The 18,471-nt window shown below is 42.8% G+C and overlaps 1 protein-coding gene across 3 annotated transcripts in view; it reads right to left on the bottom strand.

Annotated features, from left to right (window-relative positions):
• Positions 1–18,471, bottom strand: part of hectd3 (HECT domain containing 3) — a 57,637-nt gene that overhangs the window by 3,429 nt on the left and 35,737 nt on the right. For 2 of the 3 annotated variants that reach the window (XM_085983121.1, XM_085983120.1), the window contains exons 16-21: positions 16,122–16,211; positions 14,401–14,607; positions 13,803–13,932; positions 9,758–9,832; positions 6,376–6,457; positions 5,078–5,149 (exon numbers count right to left, since the gene is read on the bottom strand). In XM_085983121.1, the coding sequence (XP_085839247.1) occupies positions 5,078–5,149; positions 6,376–6,457; positions 9,758–9,832; positions 13,803–13,932; positions 14,401–14,607; positions 16,122–16,211 (656 nt within the window). Of the gene's footprint in view, positions 1–5,077; positions 5,150–6,375; positions 6,458–6,987; positions 7,082–9,757; positions 9,833–13,802; positions 13,933–14,400; positions 14,608–16,121; positions 16,212–18,471 lie in introns of those variants that run through there. The other variant, XR_015077707.1, reaches the window with a different exon arrangement.

The following is an 18,471-nucleotide window of genomic DNA, read 5'->3' as shown; positions in this document are numbered from 1 at the left end:
TTTCATTTCTAGCTTGCTTTCCCCCCAAAAATGTGACAGCAATAGAAGAGGGTAAACAAGAGATTTTCAATTCGAGAGCGTGCTGGGTCCATCCACTAATCCAAGAGACCGTAAAATGACATTGTGAGATATTAGTATATACAGAGGCTTAATGCATCCGTATGGAATTGTTTAACATGGCCATTAAAATAACAGATAGAAGAATTTCATTTGAACACACATTAGTACATTGATGCCCCACACCATTATTTGTTTGGTTGGTGATGTGCGAACAGGGAGTCACAGAAAGAATCCAATGTATCCACACTGGACACCCTATCAACATAAAAACAAAGGTTGAAAAAGTAGCGATATTCTGTCGCTAACAATTTCATAATTAACACAACGCTTGATTGGCACCCCATCCACCGCCTTAAACATTCACTCCCTCCACCACCGGCGCACCGTGGCTGCAGTGTGTACCATCTACAAGATGCACTGCAGCAACTTGCCGAGGCTCCTTTGGCAGCACCTCCCAAACCCGTGACCTCTTCCACCTAGAATGACAAGGGCAGCAGGTGCATGGGAACACCACCACCTGCAAGTTCCCCTCCAAGTCACACGCCATCCTGACTTGGAAGTACATCGCCGTACCTTCATCGTCGCTGGGTTAAAATCCTGGAACTCCCTCCCTAACAGCACTGTGGGAGCACCTTCACCACACGGACTGCAGCAGTTTAAGGCGGCGGCTCTCCACCACCTTCTCAAGGGCAACTAGGGATGGGCAATAAATGCTGGCCTTGCCAGCGACGCCCACATCCCAGGAATGAATTAAAAAAAACACAACCCTACTCACAAAGCACACCAAGGGTGCATTCATACTTAACAAGTTTAGCAATGGTGCAGAGCTGAAACCACCTTTCGCAGACACTAAACTTGGAGTGTAAGTCAGGTGCCAAGGCTCAAATTGACTGCCAAAATAATGCCAAGTGAGAATACTTCCCCCAGCCAGGCCTAGATGCTGAATTTAGGCTCATTTATAATGTAAACTATAGCGTCAGTGTGAAGCCAAACCCCTTTGCACCAACTAGTGCTGAACTACGGTTGTAGCATAAATGCATCCCAGAAGGCAGATCACTACAGCAGTACTTTTTCCTTCACTTACTGAATTCAACATTCAACCACTCCCGAAAAATGAGCATTGTTTTAAACTGCAAAATAGAATGAAACACAATTTTGAATACATAGTTCAACAAGGGGAATTCATTCACAAAAGGCTGTGGCTGCTTTGTCAACTGAAATTTTCAAGACTGATAGTGATAAGTTTTTGTTAGGTCAGTGTCAAAGGATATGAAGCAAAGGTGGGTAAATGGTGTTGCAGTAGACATCAGTCGTGATCTAATAGAATGGCAGAGCAGGCGCAAGGGGCTGAATGGCCTGCTCCTGTTCCTATGTTCGGAATGCAGTTATGTGGATAGACAAGGGAAGCTGGGATTGTTCTTCTTGGAGCAGAGAAGGCCAAGAGGAGATTTGATAAGAGGTGTTTATTTACTCTATCTAAATCCTTCATGATTTTAAAGAGAAACTGTTTCCAATGGCTGGAGGGTCGATAATGAGAGGGCACAGATTTAAGGTGATTGGCAAAAGAACCAGAGGCGACATGAGGAAAAACTTTTTTATACAACAAGTGGTTAGGATTTGGAATGCACTGCCCGATAGGGTGGTGGATACAGATTCAATAGTAGCCTTCAAAAGGGAATTGGATAAATACTTGAAGGAGAAAACATTGCAGGGATATGGGGAAAGAGCGGAGGAGTGGGACTAACTGGATTGCTCATCGAAAGAGCCGGCACAGACCCGATGGGCCCAATGGCCTCCTTCTGTGCTGTACGTTTCTATGATTCTAAGTTTACCCAAACCCCCTTCCCTCAAACTAGTTTACCTTCTGCTGAAAATTATGAAAATCATAGATGACCCCAATATATTGTAGCTAGATGAGAGAGAAGTTGGAAGAATTAAGATATATTCCATTTTGTTAATTAGTTCTATGATTTAAATCAGACTAAGCACATGTATAATGTAAGGTTTATAGATGATGTTAATTAGGCTGCAATAATGTAGAGGGTAGAACTAACTTCACATATGCAATTTTTTGGAGTATATTAGTTTCAGAGATAAGAGCTAGGCTACACTGTGTGAAAAGGGAACAGGATGCTCCTTTTTTGGGGACTGTGGTTTACCTCGCCTATCTTAGTAATGTATCCATGAACTGGGAGAACACACAGGCCTGCGTTGATGCTACTTACTAACTGGCCCATCAGGAGCTGTGAGAAAGTGACCCAAAGTGACTGTTCCTCCAACATTCTCTGTAGGGAATGCACCTTGCAGCATTGCCAAGACTGAGAACTTCTCACACAAAGAATGGTGGTTAAGAGACATTTTTAGTTTCATCACTCAGAGGCATTGGTGCTACAATACACTGTGCCAACAGAGTATTCCTTTAACTAAAACCCCATAGTCACATTTATCCAGGGCAGTTAATAGCTGCGATCAAATTGAATAGAAAATATTCACACTGAAATGCATCTGGATTTTACACATCAAGTGATAAAACTGAATTATTGCTGAAAATGTAATTTAGAAGAATGCTTCTTGTATTTAACCGAGGTTGCTTGGAGTCTGACTACATTTAGTTTCCTGTTGCTTTCAATATAGACATGTTTGCAGTCTGAAAATAATGAAAAACTTGAAATGCAATTCCAATAATGCAATGTTTAATAATCCTTTGCCTCCAGTGCTTCAGCAGGGAATGGTTGGAATCAGAGGAGGTGTTCTCCTATACCACCTAGTGGCCAATTATAGAATGCCATCTGCAGAACTACTCAATTACCCAGAAAGTCGATATGGTCTGTGCAATGAACTTCTCAGCATCTGCCATCGACAAGCAGTCTACAGAACAAAACTGTCTTAGACAAGTTTCCAGCAGACTCCATCATAGTTGGGCTTCCTCTGCCACCCACCCCCACTCAAGTATCCTCTGACTAAAATAAGGTTTCCATACAAGACGGAGTCTCTTTTGAGCTGAAATCTGTTTTTTTATTCTTGGCCATGATGAGGGTCAACGCAGTCCAGATCTCAGTCAACCCCAAAAATCGCAGTAAATTGCTTACTGGAGAATACAGAAGGGTTGTGGGCAATGTTCCCTCTTATTTTGTTTTGGGTGTGCAGCCCCTTTAAGGAGCTGCACAGCCCAAAGTTTCGCACATGTGCTGAACTTTACAAAGAAAAATCCAGTCCTGGGCTGCACGGGACCGGCAGAGAGGTGCGTGGCCACACAGCTTATAGGGACCATTGGTTGTGGGTTCAAGTCTCACTCCAGGGACTTGAGCACAAAATCTAGGCTGACACTCCAGTGCAGTACTGAGGGAATTCTGTACTGTCTAAGGTGCCGTCTTTCGGATGAGATGTTAAACCGAGGACCTGTCTGCTCTCTCAGGTGGATGTAAAAGATCCCGTGGCACTACTTCGAAGAAGAGCAGGGGAGTTATCCCCGGTGTCCTGGCCAATATTTATCCCTCAATCAACATCACTAAAACAGATTACCCGGTCATTATCTCATTGTTGTTTGTAGGACCTTGCTGTGTGCAAATTGGCTGCTGCTTTTTTCTACATTACAACAGTGGCTACACTTCAAAAGTACTTCATTGGCTGTAAAGTGCTTTGGGGCATCCTGAAGTTGTGGAAGGCACTATATAAATGCAAGTCTTTCTTTCTTTACATAGGATTCCAACACTTCTTCCCTCCTCAGTCGCCCAAGGTGGAAAAATATGGCACACCAGTGTATGCAGGTCAAAACTAGTTACCTCTATAAACTACAAAGAAGCAAAAACAACAGCAAGATACTATTCAATACACTATTCAATAAGATTCAGAATAAATCCACAATGGGTTAAGATCCCTTTTTCAGGAGTGACTTCTCAGTTTTTTGGCAAGCAATGGCTCCTTTGAGAATTAAATGTTCTCTGTTGTAGTCTTTTGCTGCACAAGGATGGTGTGAACTACAATCACTGATGGAAATTGCTGTTTTTACGCAACTACTGAAGGATTCTCGCGTCATATTATTTAACGCTTTTCAACTTCACACAGGTGCTCTACAGCAGTGAGGCGATCAAAAGATTGAGCGTTTTACCACCAAGGTACTGCTGTCCCCTGCCCGGATATAGAATAATCTGCTGACAGTTTTCAGACCCAACAGTAACTGGAAACAAAATTTTCATCTGCACTCACAAATCATCTTTATTAATTAATATTGGAAATTGCACATGTGGACATCAGGGGATGACAAGATCAGCCCATACGGATACGGCTATATCAGCCCATACGGATACGGCTATATCAGCCCATACTGATACGGCTATATCAGCCCATACTGATACGGCTATATCAGCCCATACTGATACGGCTATATCAGCCCATACTGATACGGCTATATCAGCCCCATGTGATTGCACCTCTGCGAAGCGCATTAGGACATTTTTCTATATTAAAGGCACTATATAAATGCAAGTTTTTGTTGTAGCAGTCATCGAACAAGCTGTCTATGCTCATACAGGAGGACGGACCACTTGGGTAGACAGTAGAAGACTGTCAACAGCTATGGAATCATAGCCTATGCATGAATCATGATATTCACAAGAAAAGAAATTTGAAAAATTAGAATCACTCCCCCAATGACTATGGTCAAAAGGCACTACTAGAAGCGATGTTACGCTAAGGTACCTCATCTCAGCTGAGGGGCTACAATTGACCGCAGTACCTTCCAACCAGGGAGAGAAAGAAAACAGCCAGGGCTCCTGAACACTATCCAGTGACTCTGGAGAATGCATGTGTGGGAGTGTGTGGACCTCAGAGGCAAATTGTTTGGGCTTGGCTGGGATATGCCAAATGCTTGCTGACACTGCAGATCTACAAACATGTGAACAGTTAAGCAATGCACAAGAGGACTGGCAGTGCCCATCAAAATACAAGAGTCAACACCTCTAGGAAAGGAGGGGAGAAAAATCAGAAAAAGAAACTCCTAAAAAAAAAAACAACTGACCTGGAATAGTTTGGTAGAAAAAGTGTACTGGAACACGTGGAGGATTCTGGGAGAGCATCTGTTTTCTCGGATCTGTCAAGGAAATAAGATGACTGAATTTCTGTAGTAAATACCGTATCTTGTAGGATTTTAAAAGAATATTTTCTATATAAAACAAAAAAACGTATGCAACTTATTTCATTTCTCTTTGTAGTAACATCTATATAATCTAGATAAAATACCCAACAAAAAACACAGGAGGCTGTTAATATCCCATCTAAGGACAAAATTAGTCTGGGAATGACTGTGGCATGTGTGTTATATAACCACTTGGAATACAGTACCAAGAAAAGCTGGTTCCTCTCCTCTCTCCTCCCACAACCCACTCTGCACCTCAACACAACTGCAGAAATACCCAGACTCCAAGGGTTAAATTATGAGGTTAAATTAGGGTTGTATTCCCTAGAATTTAGAAGGTTAAGGGGTGATCTGATCAAAGTTTTCAGGATATTAAGGGGAACAGATATAGAGTAGACAGAGAGAAACTATTTCCGCTGGTTGGGGAGTCGAGGACTAGGAGGCAGAGTCTAAAAATTAGAGCCAGGCCTTTCAGGAGTGAAATTAAGAAACACTTCTACACACAAAGGGTGGTAGAAGTTTGGAACTCTCTTCCGCAAACGGCAATTGATGCTAGATCAATTGTTCATTTTAAATCGGAGATTGATAGCTTTCTGTTAACCAAAGGTATTAAGGGATATGGGCCAAAGGCGGTATATGGAGTTAGGTCACAGATCAGCCATGATCGCAATAAATGGTGGAACAGGCTCGAGGGGCTCAGTGGTCTACTCATGTTCCTATATTCCTAGTTGAGATTAGAAAGTAACTTAAAAAAAAAATCAAAGGCTTGAACCTACATCTTGCTACCCCACCACTTTCATCCTCTCCAGAGTCATCTTGTGACATTCATCATTTCTGGAGAAAGAAGACCGAGGACCTGCTCCCTAGTGCTCCATAGCCAAGCACGACAGTGAATAAGAGCATCCTCCAGCGATGACTTCCTCTCGTGTATCCTCCCGTGAGGAAACATCTGGCGTCACCTGACTGCCTCCCAGTGACAGTGTGGAGATCAGGAATTTGTACTGTGGCAAACTGCCGGTGTAAATCACTCTGGCACACCTCAGACATGCTTTTCATTTTTTCAGCATCTATTTTTATTTTGTTTCCCATTTGAATATGGGACAGCGGTGGCACTCAAATTAATTTTTCAGCACACTTGTCACTACCCAGGGCAATCACCACCCAAAATCTAAGCCACTTACCCAGACTTGTCAGGGTAGATGAAAATAGGGGCAGGCAGACGGCTTCTACCCGTAACAAACCTCAAGAATCGACTACGATCCTCTGAAAAATAAATAAGAAATTAGAAAGAAAATACAAAGAAGCATCTCTTACCTTCCCCCCCCGCCCCCACCCACACCAAAACAATCTTTAACCTTTAGACTGAAACACTAAAAGCAAGTAGCAATTAGCAGTTATGTGCAACAGACTATTTGTGCACTACAAAAATCGACATTGGTTGCTACCATCACAAATCACAATCTTATACAACAGGCTTGTGCTAAAACCAAGAATAAACGTGATCTTCTAAGGGCTGATTTAAGTGGGTCTGGATGTAACGGTTGATTCTACTTGTTAGTTGGGGAGGGGAAGACGAAGTCCACCAATGTTCCAACCAGAATTTTTTAATTTTTTTATATCCTCGCATGCAATCCCTCCTATGCTGACATGCTGGGAACAGCCATTCTGCAAGTAATTAGTCCGAGATTTCATTAGTGATGAGTTAGGTCAACCAAGAGTCTCTCTCCGTGCAGAATAGCAGTTCAGCTCATTTGCATCAAACAGCTAAATGTACTGGAAAAAAGTAACAGTACCTTATCATTGGCTGTTTATTGTTGAGGTCTCACACAGACTAAGAACTGACTGAGACTGTCTCAAACCTATTTCACTTCAGATTCTTACAGCTAGCTGAAGGAAGGAACTTTTATTGGATTAATCCGCATTGGCTGTATTAATGAAAGAAATCGCATTCCAATAGCGTCTTTCATACCCTCTGGACGTCACAAAGTGCTTTACAGCCAATGGGGTATTTTTGAAGTGTAGTCACGGCAAGGTCCCACAAACAACAACGAGATAATGACCAGATAATTTTAATTAATTTTTTTTTTTTTTTTTAAAAAAGTGATGTTGATCAAGGAATAAATATTGGCCAGGATACCGGGGACAAATCTCCTGCTCTTCTTCACAATGGCCCAGAACTTGGTGTCGGGGGCTTGCCGCGCGTGCAAGCCCCCGATGTGCACTTACCCGGCGCGCCGACATCTGAAACCTGGCCCGCAGTGGATTTCCTTTCAGTGGCCAGGTTCTGATGTCGGCGCGCTGTACTAACCTGGCCCAGCGGCGTAGTTAGTGCGATGTGCCGGCTGGGATCAGGTGAGCACTGTTCAGCCAATCAGGGGAGGGGAAACTTCATTCATAAGTTTGAGAGTAAGAACTGTCAAACTCATGAAAAGTACTGCACCCCAAAACACTACTTAAACTTTAAATAAAATTTTAAAAAACATCCCAATCATTAAATTAAGTATAAATAAGTTTAAAAAAATTTAAACAATTTTTTTTTTTGAAAAAAATAAATTTTTAATAAAAAGGGTCTAAAACTAAACTTACCTTATTGTAGATTCTTTAAAATAATAAACCTGTGGAAAAAAAAATTCTAAATTGCACTAAAACGCCACTTACCTGTAAAAATAAATACTTACGTGTGCTTTTTACAAGCGTAAAGACCGGAGGCCTTTAGACATGCGCAAATCCCCCAAAACAGAGGAAATCCAAGACGTACGCGCTGCCCCCTACAGCGCACGCGCTAGCCTTCACCTCTTGGGTTAGAGGAGAGGAAATGCTGGTTTTCAGCGCATGCGCTGTGCATGCTGAAAACCGGCATTTCCTCCGGCCAGACGCGTGAGTACCCCTTCCGTACTCGCGCGTTTGGGGAGGAATTACTGCCCCAATAGTTCCATGGGATATTTTACATCCACCTGAGGGGGCAGATGGAGCATCGGTTTAATGTCTCATCCGAAAAGACGGCACCTCCGACAGTGCAACACTCCCTCAGTACGGCACTGAAATGTCAGCCAGGATAATGTGCTCAAGGCTCTGGAATGGGAACTCAAATCCCAGAGGTAGAATGGCCAAGTTAACTATTAATGCCTTGCAATTATCAATTACATTTTCAGACTGCACACAGGACAAGAATCATCATAATTTCATCATCTAATAATCTGCTCTTATTGTACTAGTTAAAGAAAAGACAGTCATTTACAGGTAGAAAAAGTGCTCTAGTGCCCTTTGGCTGTCACACACAGTGGTAGATGCTCAGTCAACATTAGGTTAGAAACAGAATGGCCAATTATATCCACTAAATAGTAGGGAATAGGCCATCATAAAATAATCTTCAATTTAGGAATCATGTAGGCATCACTCACATTACGGGCACTGGAACCAGCTGGTTTTTTTCAGTCCGTAAGAGTGACCCTGAGCTTCTGGTCACCTGTCACTTTAATTCTCCGCTCCACTCCCACTCTGACCTTGGCCTCTTACATTGTCCAATGAAGCTCAACGTAAGCTCGAGGAACAGCACCTCATCGTTTTATTAGGCACTTTCCAGCCTTCTGGACTCAACATTGAGTTCAACAATTTCAGACCATAACCTCTACCCCCATTTTTTCAGATGGCAGCTGTTGATGATTCGGCTATATCCATTTACACCTCTTCTAGACTCATCTTTTGTTTCTTGTCCCATTACCATCTTCTTTTGCTTTGTACAATCATACCTTTTGTCATTTAATCTATCCTGCCTTCCAGCCGATCACAGACCTTTCCTTTTGTTCTTTCCTCTCCTCCCCCCCCATTCCCTGTCCTTGTACTTGCTTAAAATCTGTTACATCTCTAACGTTTTCCGGTTCTGACAAAAGGTCATCAACCTGGAACGTTAACTCTGTTTCTCTCTCCACAGATGCTGCTGGACCTGCTGAGTGTTTCCAGCATTTTCTGCTTTTATTTTTATTTTTTGTCAGCTGTGGCTCAGTGGGTAGCACTCTCACCTCTAGGTCAGAAGGTTGTGGGTTCAAGTCCCACTCCAGACTGTCTGCTCTCTCAGGTGGACGTAAAAGATCCTATGGCACTATTTTGAAGAAGAGCAAGTGAGTTTCCCCGGTGTTCTGGCCAATATTTACCCCCTCAACCAACATCACTAAAGCAGATTAGTAGATCACTAAAGCAGCCTGATCCTGCTCCGATTTCGTGTGTCTAATTCTGTTAGATTCAGGAGATGGTTCTGTGATAGTGGATTGGCGGTTAGGATCAGATCAGCCATGATCTTATTGAATGGCGGAGCAGGCTCGAGGGGCCGATTGGCCTACTCCTGCTCCTATTTCTTATGTTCTTATGTAGATTATCTGGTCATTATCACATTGCTGGGTGCAAATTAGTTGTTGCGTTTTCTACATTACAACAGTGACTACACTTCAAAAAGTACTTCATTGGCTGTAAAGCACTTTGGGACAGAGAGGTTGTGAAAGGCGCTATATAAATGAAAGTCTTTTTTTTTTTAAATGAGTCCACCGGTGACTGGAGAAGGCCACTCACCATTCGTGAAATTTGTCAGTGCTTCCCAAAAATATTTGACTCTGGTGTCAGACTGCTCCAAATCTTCAAAGCGAGCTTAAAAAAAAACAAATATACTCAGGTTAGATAAAACTGACATACAAACTCTGGACTAATAAAATTGACATACAAACTCTGGACTGCTTCATTTATTCGACAACTGATTCTACAGCAGTATTATTTAATATAAAAGTTGAAGGGCCTATATAGATATCACAACAGGACTAGAAGCTATATGGGCATTAAGGATTATTTCAACTGAAGCCATAACCACCGTTAGGCCAGTCAGTATATTTACTTATGCCCTGCTAAATTAATAGGTCTGCTCCAAACAGGCTTGGTTGTCATACAATGGCATTTCCTGAAGTGAAGGGAGACTGAAGAGCATTAGGCTGTGGTGTGCCACAGAGAGGGAGGTTGCAGGTTCTCACATAGAAACATAGAAGATAGGAGCAGGAGTAGGCCATTCGGCCCTGCTCCACCATTCAATGAGATCATGGCTGATCATCCAAATTCAGTACCCTGTCCCTGCCTTCTCCCCATATCCCTTGATCCCTTTAGCCTTAAGAAATATATCTCCACGCCAGGAGTTCCTGCTCTCACCTGTGCCATCAGAGTAAGTGTCAAGTGGAAGTTGGGCACCTCAATTCAGGTAATAAAGAATAAATATCAGAGGATAAGAAACTCCAGGCAGCTCTTGCACATTTCCTAGTAGCTACTTAAAGAGCAGCAAGGCCAGAGAACTAGGACCAGGTCACTCACACACCCTGTGTTGCATAGGGATACGTAAAACAGAACGCACAGGCAATAGGTTTTACAAGTTTCAGTATCAATGCTGGAATACATAACAGTGCAAAAGAATCATACATAATATCGCCATTCCTTCGTCGTCACTGGGTCAAAATCCTGGAACTCCCTCCCTAACAGCACTGTGGGAGTCCCTTCACCACACGGACTGCAGCGATTCAAGGCGGCGGCTCACCACCACCTTCTCAAGGGCCATTAGGGATGGGCAATAAATGCTGGCCTTGCCAGCGACGCCCACAACCCACGAATGAATAAAAAATTCCAATGTACTCACTCCACTAAAATAAGTATACATAAAGGTTGCCCATAGAATCAAGCAAATACAATTTGAAAAGAAAATGGAGCAAATAATGTACTGTATCATTTATATCGAGTTAAGTACATTTTTATATACTTTTCCTACCCCTAAAGTTTCTTGTACAGCCATTTCTTGCCATTTAACAATTGTAGTACGGTTTATTGCCAGTAGATGGCATTTCAGTGCTGTTTAAATGATGCACAAAAAGCGCGTGATTGCCAATTTAGCAAACTCTTACCACAGAATATCCACCACTAATTTGCCTTTGTGGTTACAGGCCAGGTTTTAATAGCCCTGTTCACTTGCCACTGAGAAGTGCAGTGGTGGCAAAAACAAATACAACATTTTATTACGTTTTAAAACAAAACTGTGAAGTGAATTCATTCACAACAACTTGCATTTATATAGTGCCTTCATCGTGGGCAAATGTTCCAAGCTGCTTCACAGGAGCATAATCAGACAAAAATTGACACCAAGTCAGAGGAGGAGATATTAGGTTGGGTGACTAAAAGCTTGGTCAAAGAGATAGGTTTTAAGGAGGATCTTAAATGGAGGAGGGGTAGAGAGGCATTGATGTTTATGGAGGGATTCCAGAGCTTAGGGCCGAGACAGCTGAAGGCCAAAATGGTATCATAGTGTCATAGAATGATACAGCACAGGAGGCAGCCATTCAGCCCATCGCGACTGTGCCAGCTCTTTGAAAGAGCTATCCAATTAGTCCCACTCCCCATCTCTTTCCTCATAGCCCTGTAATTTTTTTCCCTTTAAGTATTTATCCAGTATATATGATTTCATATCTGGATTAAAAAAAAACTCTTAATAGATTAATAAATACATGCTACTCCTATTATTTAGGTGTCTTGTTTAGTACTGGTAAGAAATAACTAATTTATATACGACCATATCGTCCTCAGAATGTCTCAAAACGCATCACATCCAAAACATTACTTTTGAAAGGCAATCACTGTGGCTTTGTAGGCAAAAAAGGCAGCTGTTCTGCACACAGCAAGGTCCCACAAACAGCAGACAAGATGAATGACCAGTTAATTGTTTTGTGTGACGATGGTTGAGGGAGGAATGCCTGCCAGGACACTGGGAGAACTCCCTGCTCTCCTTCGATTAGTGCCAAAGAATGCATTTTTGCGAAGGGAATGGGTGGATGCGCAAGAGGTCAGAGTTGGTGGAATGCAGAGTTCGGAGAGGGTTGTAGGGCTGGAGGAGGTTACAGAGATAGGGAGGGGTGAGGCCATGGAGGGATTTGAACACGAGTATGCGAATTTTAAATTCGAGGCGTTGGTGGACTGGGAGTGAGTTAGGATACGGACAGCGGAGTTTTGGATGAGCTCAAGTTTATGGAGGGTGGAAGATGAAAGGCCGGCCAGGAGAGCGTTGGAATAGTCAAGTCTGGAGATAACAAAAGCGTGGGTGAAAGTTTCAGCTACCGATGGGCTGCTAAAACCCTCATTCAGCAATGCCAGTCTTCAGGTTCCATCTATGTACAAACATTTTATTGCACATTCAGCAAGTTACATCAGTTTTGTCATCAGCAACTTGTTCTACAAAGCCTAGATTTATCCAGTGGTGGAACATTGCAGCCTTACTATTTCTTACTCCGGGGCTCGCTACAGTCCAAAGCCATGCAGGAAAATGGACTCAACAAGGAAAGCCTGCACCATGCCAGAGTCCTCTTCAAGACTGAAGGGGATGACATGGCCAGGTTACTAATTGAAGACTGGAGAAGCATCATAACAGTCACAAAAGCTTCCCCCCCCCCCCCCCCCCGCCTACTCAATTTTCTCCCCTTTTATCTGGTAAGGTGCCAACTAATGCTGGGATACAGTTCCACAGGTGTGGCCAACCTCCAGTATTTCAGTCAAGTATTCATTCTTCATGTATGAATCTAGACAGCAGGCATCAGCTGGTCATTCAATCATGGGATAGGTATCACAGACAAGACCAAATCCATCCTTCCACAATGTTTATAGGGGTGTTGTTATTTCCCCCCCCCTCTCCCTTACTCAGGCACTGAGGTCAATTATAGTGCCCCTCTTACCACACCTCAGATTAGCTAACTCAGCAAAAACTATGGATCAAACCCGAGACTTTTCTTCATTTGAATGATTCTGTTCCACACTAAGTGATGCTTTTATCAACTGGGCCACTGGAGCAGAATTGGCAATGTTTAATCTGGAACCCCATGTGTATACTACAGACACAAGAGCCACTGCCGCTACATCTTTACATTCTGTATCAATTTAAAATGTCGGCACAAAGTACCAGCAGTGAAGCTTCACACAAGATTTCCCCTGCCTGTGAAACTCCCTCCAAAAAAGTACAGCCAACTGGAGCAGTAGCTCTTGTATGTGGAGTTTAAGCATCGATAACCATCACTGGCTGAAATGGATTGTTCAGCTGTGCACAGGATTGTGGGAAACCTGTTCCTCATTGGTACTTCAGAGCAACTTCTCCGAGTCTTTCTGTGCTTCTAGCTCACACAATTATGAGGCATCATCCTTGATACAGTCACTTCGTGTTACATCACTTAGCATACAAGAAAAACACAAAGGCAAATTGTATACATCGCTGAGATGCGAGTTGCCCAAAAACTACAATGGACCCCTACTCCATCCTAACCAGGGGTCTCTAGGTATGTTCTATTCTCGGTGACATTCATATTTGGACTTCTCTGGGTGCCATGCTTTACTTGCTTGTTGGGTACAAAGGAAAACTGGACTGGGAAAAGAGGGAAGCGATCTCTCAATTATCTCCTGAATGGCACAGAGGGTATATACGGAGTTATCTGCAGCCTGGGCCATCTATCCCTCACATTGAATGATACTGTAAATGTGGACTAGGTGATCATGGAAGGGAATAAAACACCAAAAAAAACTAGCGTCTGAAACATAGACATTTTGTACTTACTTAAACGTTTGAGAGCTTCCACTGTGATTTCAGGATCACCACAGACTTTCTTCTCCAGCTCCTGCCAGGTCAGCAGGTCAAGCACCGCTTGGGGAACCACCTTCAGTAGGCCAGCCCTCATTGATTGAATCTGAGGCAGACAAAAGAAATGTAAGCACAGGCACTGGTCACTAGAGATTTTAAATAAGCTTTGCACATCTGGATACCGACAATGAGGCCAAATATTTTGAAAGCACAGATCCATTTAGTTAAAGCTGCAGTATGTTTGTCATCCAGGGAAGGGGGCAAAAGGGCAACAGGCTTTCTTATGCAAGGGGGACATTTAAAATGAAACCGTGAATCAAGCTAGGGAGAGTTTTGTATAGCCTTCAGCAAAACTTTCCTCCCCCAGTTACAGACTGCTTGCAATGGACTGGAATCAGGCCATGTGCCTGCTCTTTGGGCTAGAATATGGTGCTCGAGACATTTGTTAATGAAAGTACAAATAAGTCTTATCAAGCATTTTCCAGCATTGCTCCATCTCACCTCCCTCTCCCCCGCCCCCCACCCCCTACTCCAGCTCTTTCCTTTTCCCCGCCACTTTGGACTTTCTAATTACCTGATCTTTGTTCTCTTCCAGTTTTGCTTTCTGTACCAGTTGAATGAACTCCTTCCGATCCTCATATTGGACAACGGTGTTGCTGCCATCAGGCTTCAGGTCCACTACAGAGTGATCGCTAAGTACAGTGGTATACGTTAGCTCGTTCCCAAACTTAAATTCATACGTCTCCTTGTCCATTGTTTCCATTGCTTCCAGCAGCTTCACCTGCACAGAAGGAATGGGATTGACCTCGGTGTTCCGAACTATAGCTTGTAAGCAACTTACTTGGCTTTACTCCATTTAAAATACAGTATACAGATATTTTAAAAAGGAATAGGCCACCTCACAGAATCCTTATCACAATTTGCAGTTTACTATATTTTGTAAACTTGCAGTAGAGTAGTGCTCCAGCTAACCTGCAGCCATATCACGTTTAAACAGGCTGAGCAGACTGATGATGCATGTTCCCACCAGATAGCAGCCTGACTCTCTCTCTCTCAGGTAGTATACGGCACATTGACGGTGCAAACTCCCACACGTATATAAGAAACACAAGACTGCACCATGCTAAACTTGTATGAGACACGAGTTTCAAAATGACCACTGGACATTTTAAATTTAAACTCTCAAAGCGCAAGCATTCCTTCCACTAACCTCTAAAATATCTCTAAGAGTGGCAGAAAAAGTACTGATGAGTATGTCAGTTAATTGTCTTATTCCTGCAATTCTCAAAAGGACAAATGTTATGGTATTAAAGGTCAGAGATACAGAGAGCTGAGGGGGGGGGGGGGGGGGGGGAAGGAAAGGGGAGTAAGAGATGGAGGATTTTACGCCATTAACCAAGCAAGCCAGGTAGATTTTGATTAAGAGCACATAGCACAGACAGTCCTTGTTGCTTTCTATCTGTGTGTGTGTGTCTCTCTCTATCCTCTTCCTTGATTTCCCAGATTCTCAGTACAGCTTTTACATTCCATTTATCTTTGTCTTCTCCTTACCCCCTGCCTCCCCCACTGAGAGAAGCCTATTGCTTACTTTTTCTCCTTTCTTGGGCAGCACAGGTAGCAAATAATGAAGAACTGTCAAAAAAAAAAATTTTTTTTAAATAAGGCAGCACTGGAAAGAGCAAAGTGCTCAACCTGAAGAGGCTGCAGCAAGAATGTATAATTGTTAGCAGACGCAATAATCTGGTACGGTTAAGGATCTATTACCTGGGCATAAAAAACTACTGAACAAATATTGGCCTTGGAGCGGGTATAGCACAGATTCACCAGAATGATACCAGCTCTCGACCTCTCCCCCTTTAAAATGATCCTTAAAACCTACCTGTTTGACCAAGCTTTTGGTCACCTGTCCTAATATCTCCATGTGGTTTGGTGTCAAATTTTGTCTGATAACACTCCTGTGAAGCACCTTAGGATGGTTTATTATGTTAAAGGTACTGTATAAATCTTGTTGAAACTCACCTAAACTCCTTTCACATAGGTTATCACAGTCAGGAGACCCAAGACCTTTATAACATTTGTCAGAGATAAAGTGCAGTGTATCCATTGCATCTAATCCACACATATTTAGAACCACTGAACTGCAGTGGATGTTGTGGACTGCAGCAGAATCTTGTAGCAATAACAATTATCTTCAAACAAGCAAGCTTCTAACAGACTGCACTCAGTATATTGTCTGCACAGTGGTTAAGAGTGTGTGTAGGTCTACTTACAAAATATATACAGGGTACAACTCACCAGGACAGAGTCCACTGCAGGAAAGTCCTTGGACCATTTCACCTCCTCCCCTGCTAGTTGTTTCCATACAATTCCAGGAAGAGCCAGCACCTGGCAAACATACACATAGTTTTCATTAGCCTAGCATATGCTACTTAAGATAAAGATGGATTTGTGCATATTTATTTTCTCAAGACCAAGTCAAAACAGCAGGAACACACTCCAGCTGCATCAGCAGCAGCATCAGCAGGAGCATTTTAAAAGAACATAAGAAATAAGAGCAGGAGTAGGCCATTTGGCCCCTCAAGCCTGCTCCACCATTCACTAAGATCATGGCTGATCTGGTCTCCACTTTCCTGCCCGCTCCCCATAACCCTCGACTCCCTTATCGTTCAAAAATCTGTCTATCCCCACCTTAAATATATTCAATGACCCAGCCGCCACAGCTCTCTGGAGAAGAGAATTCCAAAGATTCATGACCCTCAGAAGAAATTCCTCCTCATCTCGGTTTTAAAAGGGTGCCCCCTTATTCTGAAACTATGCCCCCTAGTTCTAGATTCCCCCACGAGGGGAAACATCGTCCCTGTATCTACCCTGTCAAGCCCCCTCAGAATCTTATATGTTTCAATAAGATCATCTCTCATTCTTCTAAACTCCAATGAGTATAGGTCCAACCTGCTCAACCTTTCTTCATGAGACAACCTCTTCGTCGCAAGAATCAACCTAGTGAACCTTCTCTGAACTGCCTCCAATGCAAGTATAGCCCTCCTTAAATAAAGAGAGACCAAATCTGTACGCAGTACTCCAGGTGTGGTCTCACCAACGCCCTGTACAGTTGTAGGAAGACTTCCCTACTTTTATACTCCATTCCCTTTGCAATAAAGGCCAACATTCCATTTGCCTTCCTAATTACTTGCTGTACCTGCATGCTAACTTTTTGTGTTTCATGTATGAGGATCCCCAGATCCCTCTTTACCGCAGCATTCTGTAGTCTCTCTCCATTTAAATAATATTTTGCTTTTCTTCCTACCAAAGTGGATAACCTCACATTTTCCCACATTATACTCTATCTGCCAAATATTTGCCCACTCACTTAACCTATCTATATCTCAGATATGCAGATTCTTTGTGTCCTCTTCACAACTTGCTTTCCCAAATATCTTTGTATCAGCAGCAAATCTGGCTACATTACACTCGGTCCCTTCATCCAAGTCATTAATATAGATTGTAAACAACGGAGGCCCCAGCACTGATCCCTGTGGCACCCCACTAGTTACAGTTTGCCAACCTGAAAATGACCCATTTATCCCGACTCTCTGTTTTCTGTTAGTTAACCAATCCCCTGTCCATGCTAATATATTATCCCCAACCCCATGAGCTCTTCTCTTGTGCAGTAACCTTTTATGTGGCATCTTATCGAATGCCTTCTAGAAATCCAAATACACTACACCTACTGGTTCCCCTTTATCCACCTTGCTCGTTACATCCTCAAAGAACTCTAGCAAAGTTGTCAAACATGATTTCCCTTTCATAAAACCATGCGGACTCTGCTTGACTGTATTATGATTTTCTAAATGTCCTGCTACTACTTCCTTAATAATGGACTCTAGCATTTTCCTAATGACAGATGTTAGGCTTTCTGTCTCCCTCCTTTCTTGAATAGGTGTTACATTTGCGGTTTTCCAATCCGCTGAGACCTCTCCAGAATCCAGGGAATTTTGGTAGATTACAACCAATGCATCCACTATCTCTGTAGCCACTTCTTTTAAGACCCTAGGAAGCAGGCCATCAGGTCCAGGGGACTTGTTCACCTTTAGTCCCGCAAGTTTGCCGAGTACTTTTTCTCTAGTAATAGTGATTGTTTTAAGTTCCCCCCCGCTCCCTATAGCCCCTTGATTATCTATTATATCTTATCCCACTTTGGTATATTTAACTCCCAGTTAAGAGGGCAGTCAGGTGACCCAATGTTAGCCTTCTACCAGTGTAGCTTTGAGCTGACAACTTATTGATACTGCTTCCCCATTTTTCTTTGTTCAGGGAGGAGGTGGGAGCAGGAAGGGATCATGGGTACCTCAATTCTTCCCATTCAGAAAGCTAACAAGAAAATGGAAACACCCAATGTGGAAGAATTATGAAAGCGTAGGACAACCCATATCTGAACACGCATTTCCACTAAACTACTGGACTACCTTTCGTGTCCTGCTCTTGGAAATGTAACACAATTATTCTTACTTAAGCAAAAATTGTAGACTCTCTAAATTTACAAGATTTTAAAGAAGCCTTTTGAGCTGAATAATTTGGGATGGGGGTAATCAAGAGGGGGCAATGCAAGTACACCTAGGTAACATACATTGTTTTTGAAGTTCACAAA

This window comes from Somniosus microcephalus, chromosome 3 (genome assembly GCF_052327205.1).
Source record: "Somniosus microcephalus isolate GS21.2 chromosome 3, FLI_Smic_1.0, whole genome shotgun sequence".
Classification (NCBI taxonomy): domain Eukaryota; kingdom Metazoa; phylum Chordata; class Chondrichthyes; order Squaliformes; family Somniosidae; genus Somniosus; species Somniosus microcephalus.
This window is presented reverse-complemented; position numbering and strand designations above follow the sequence as displayed.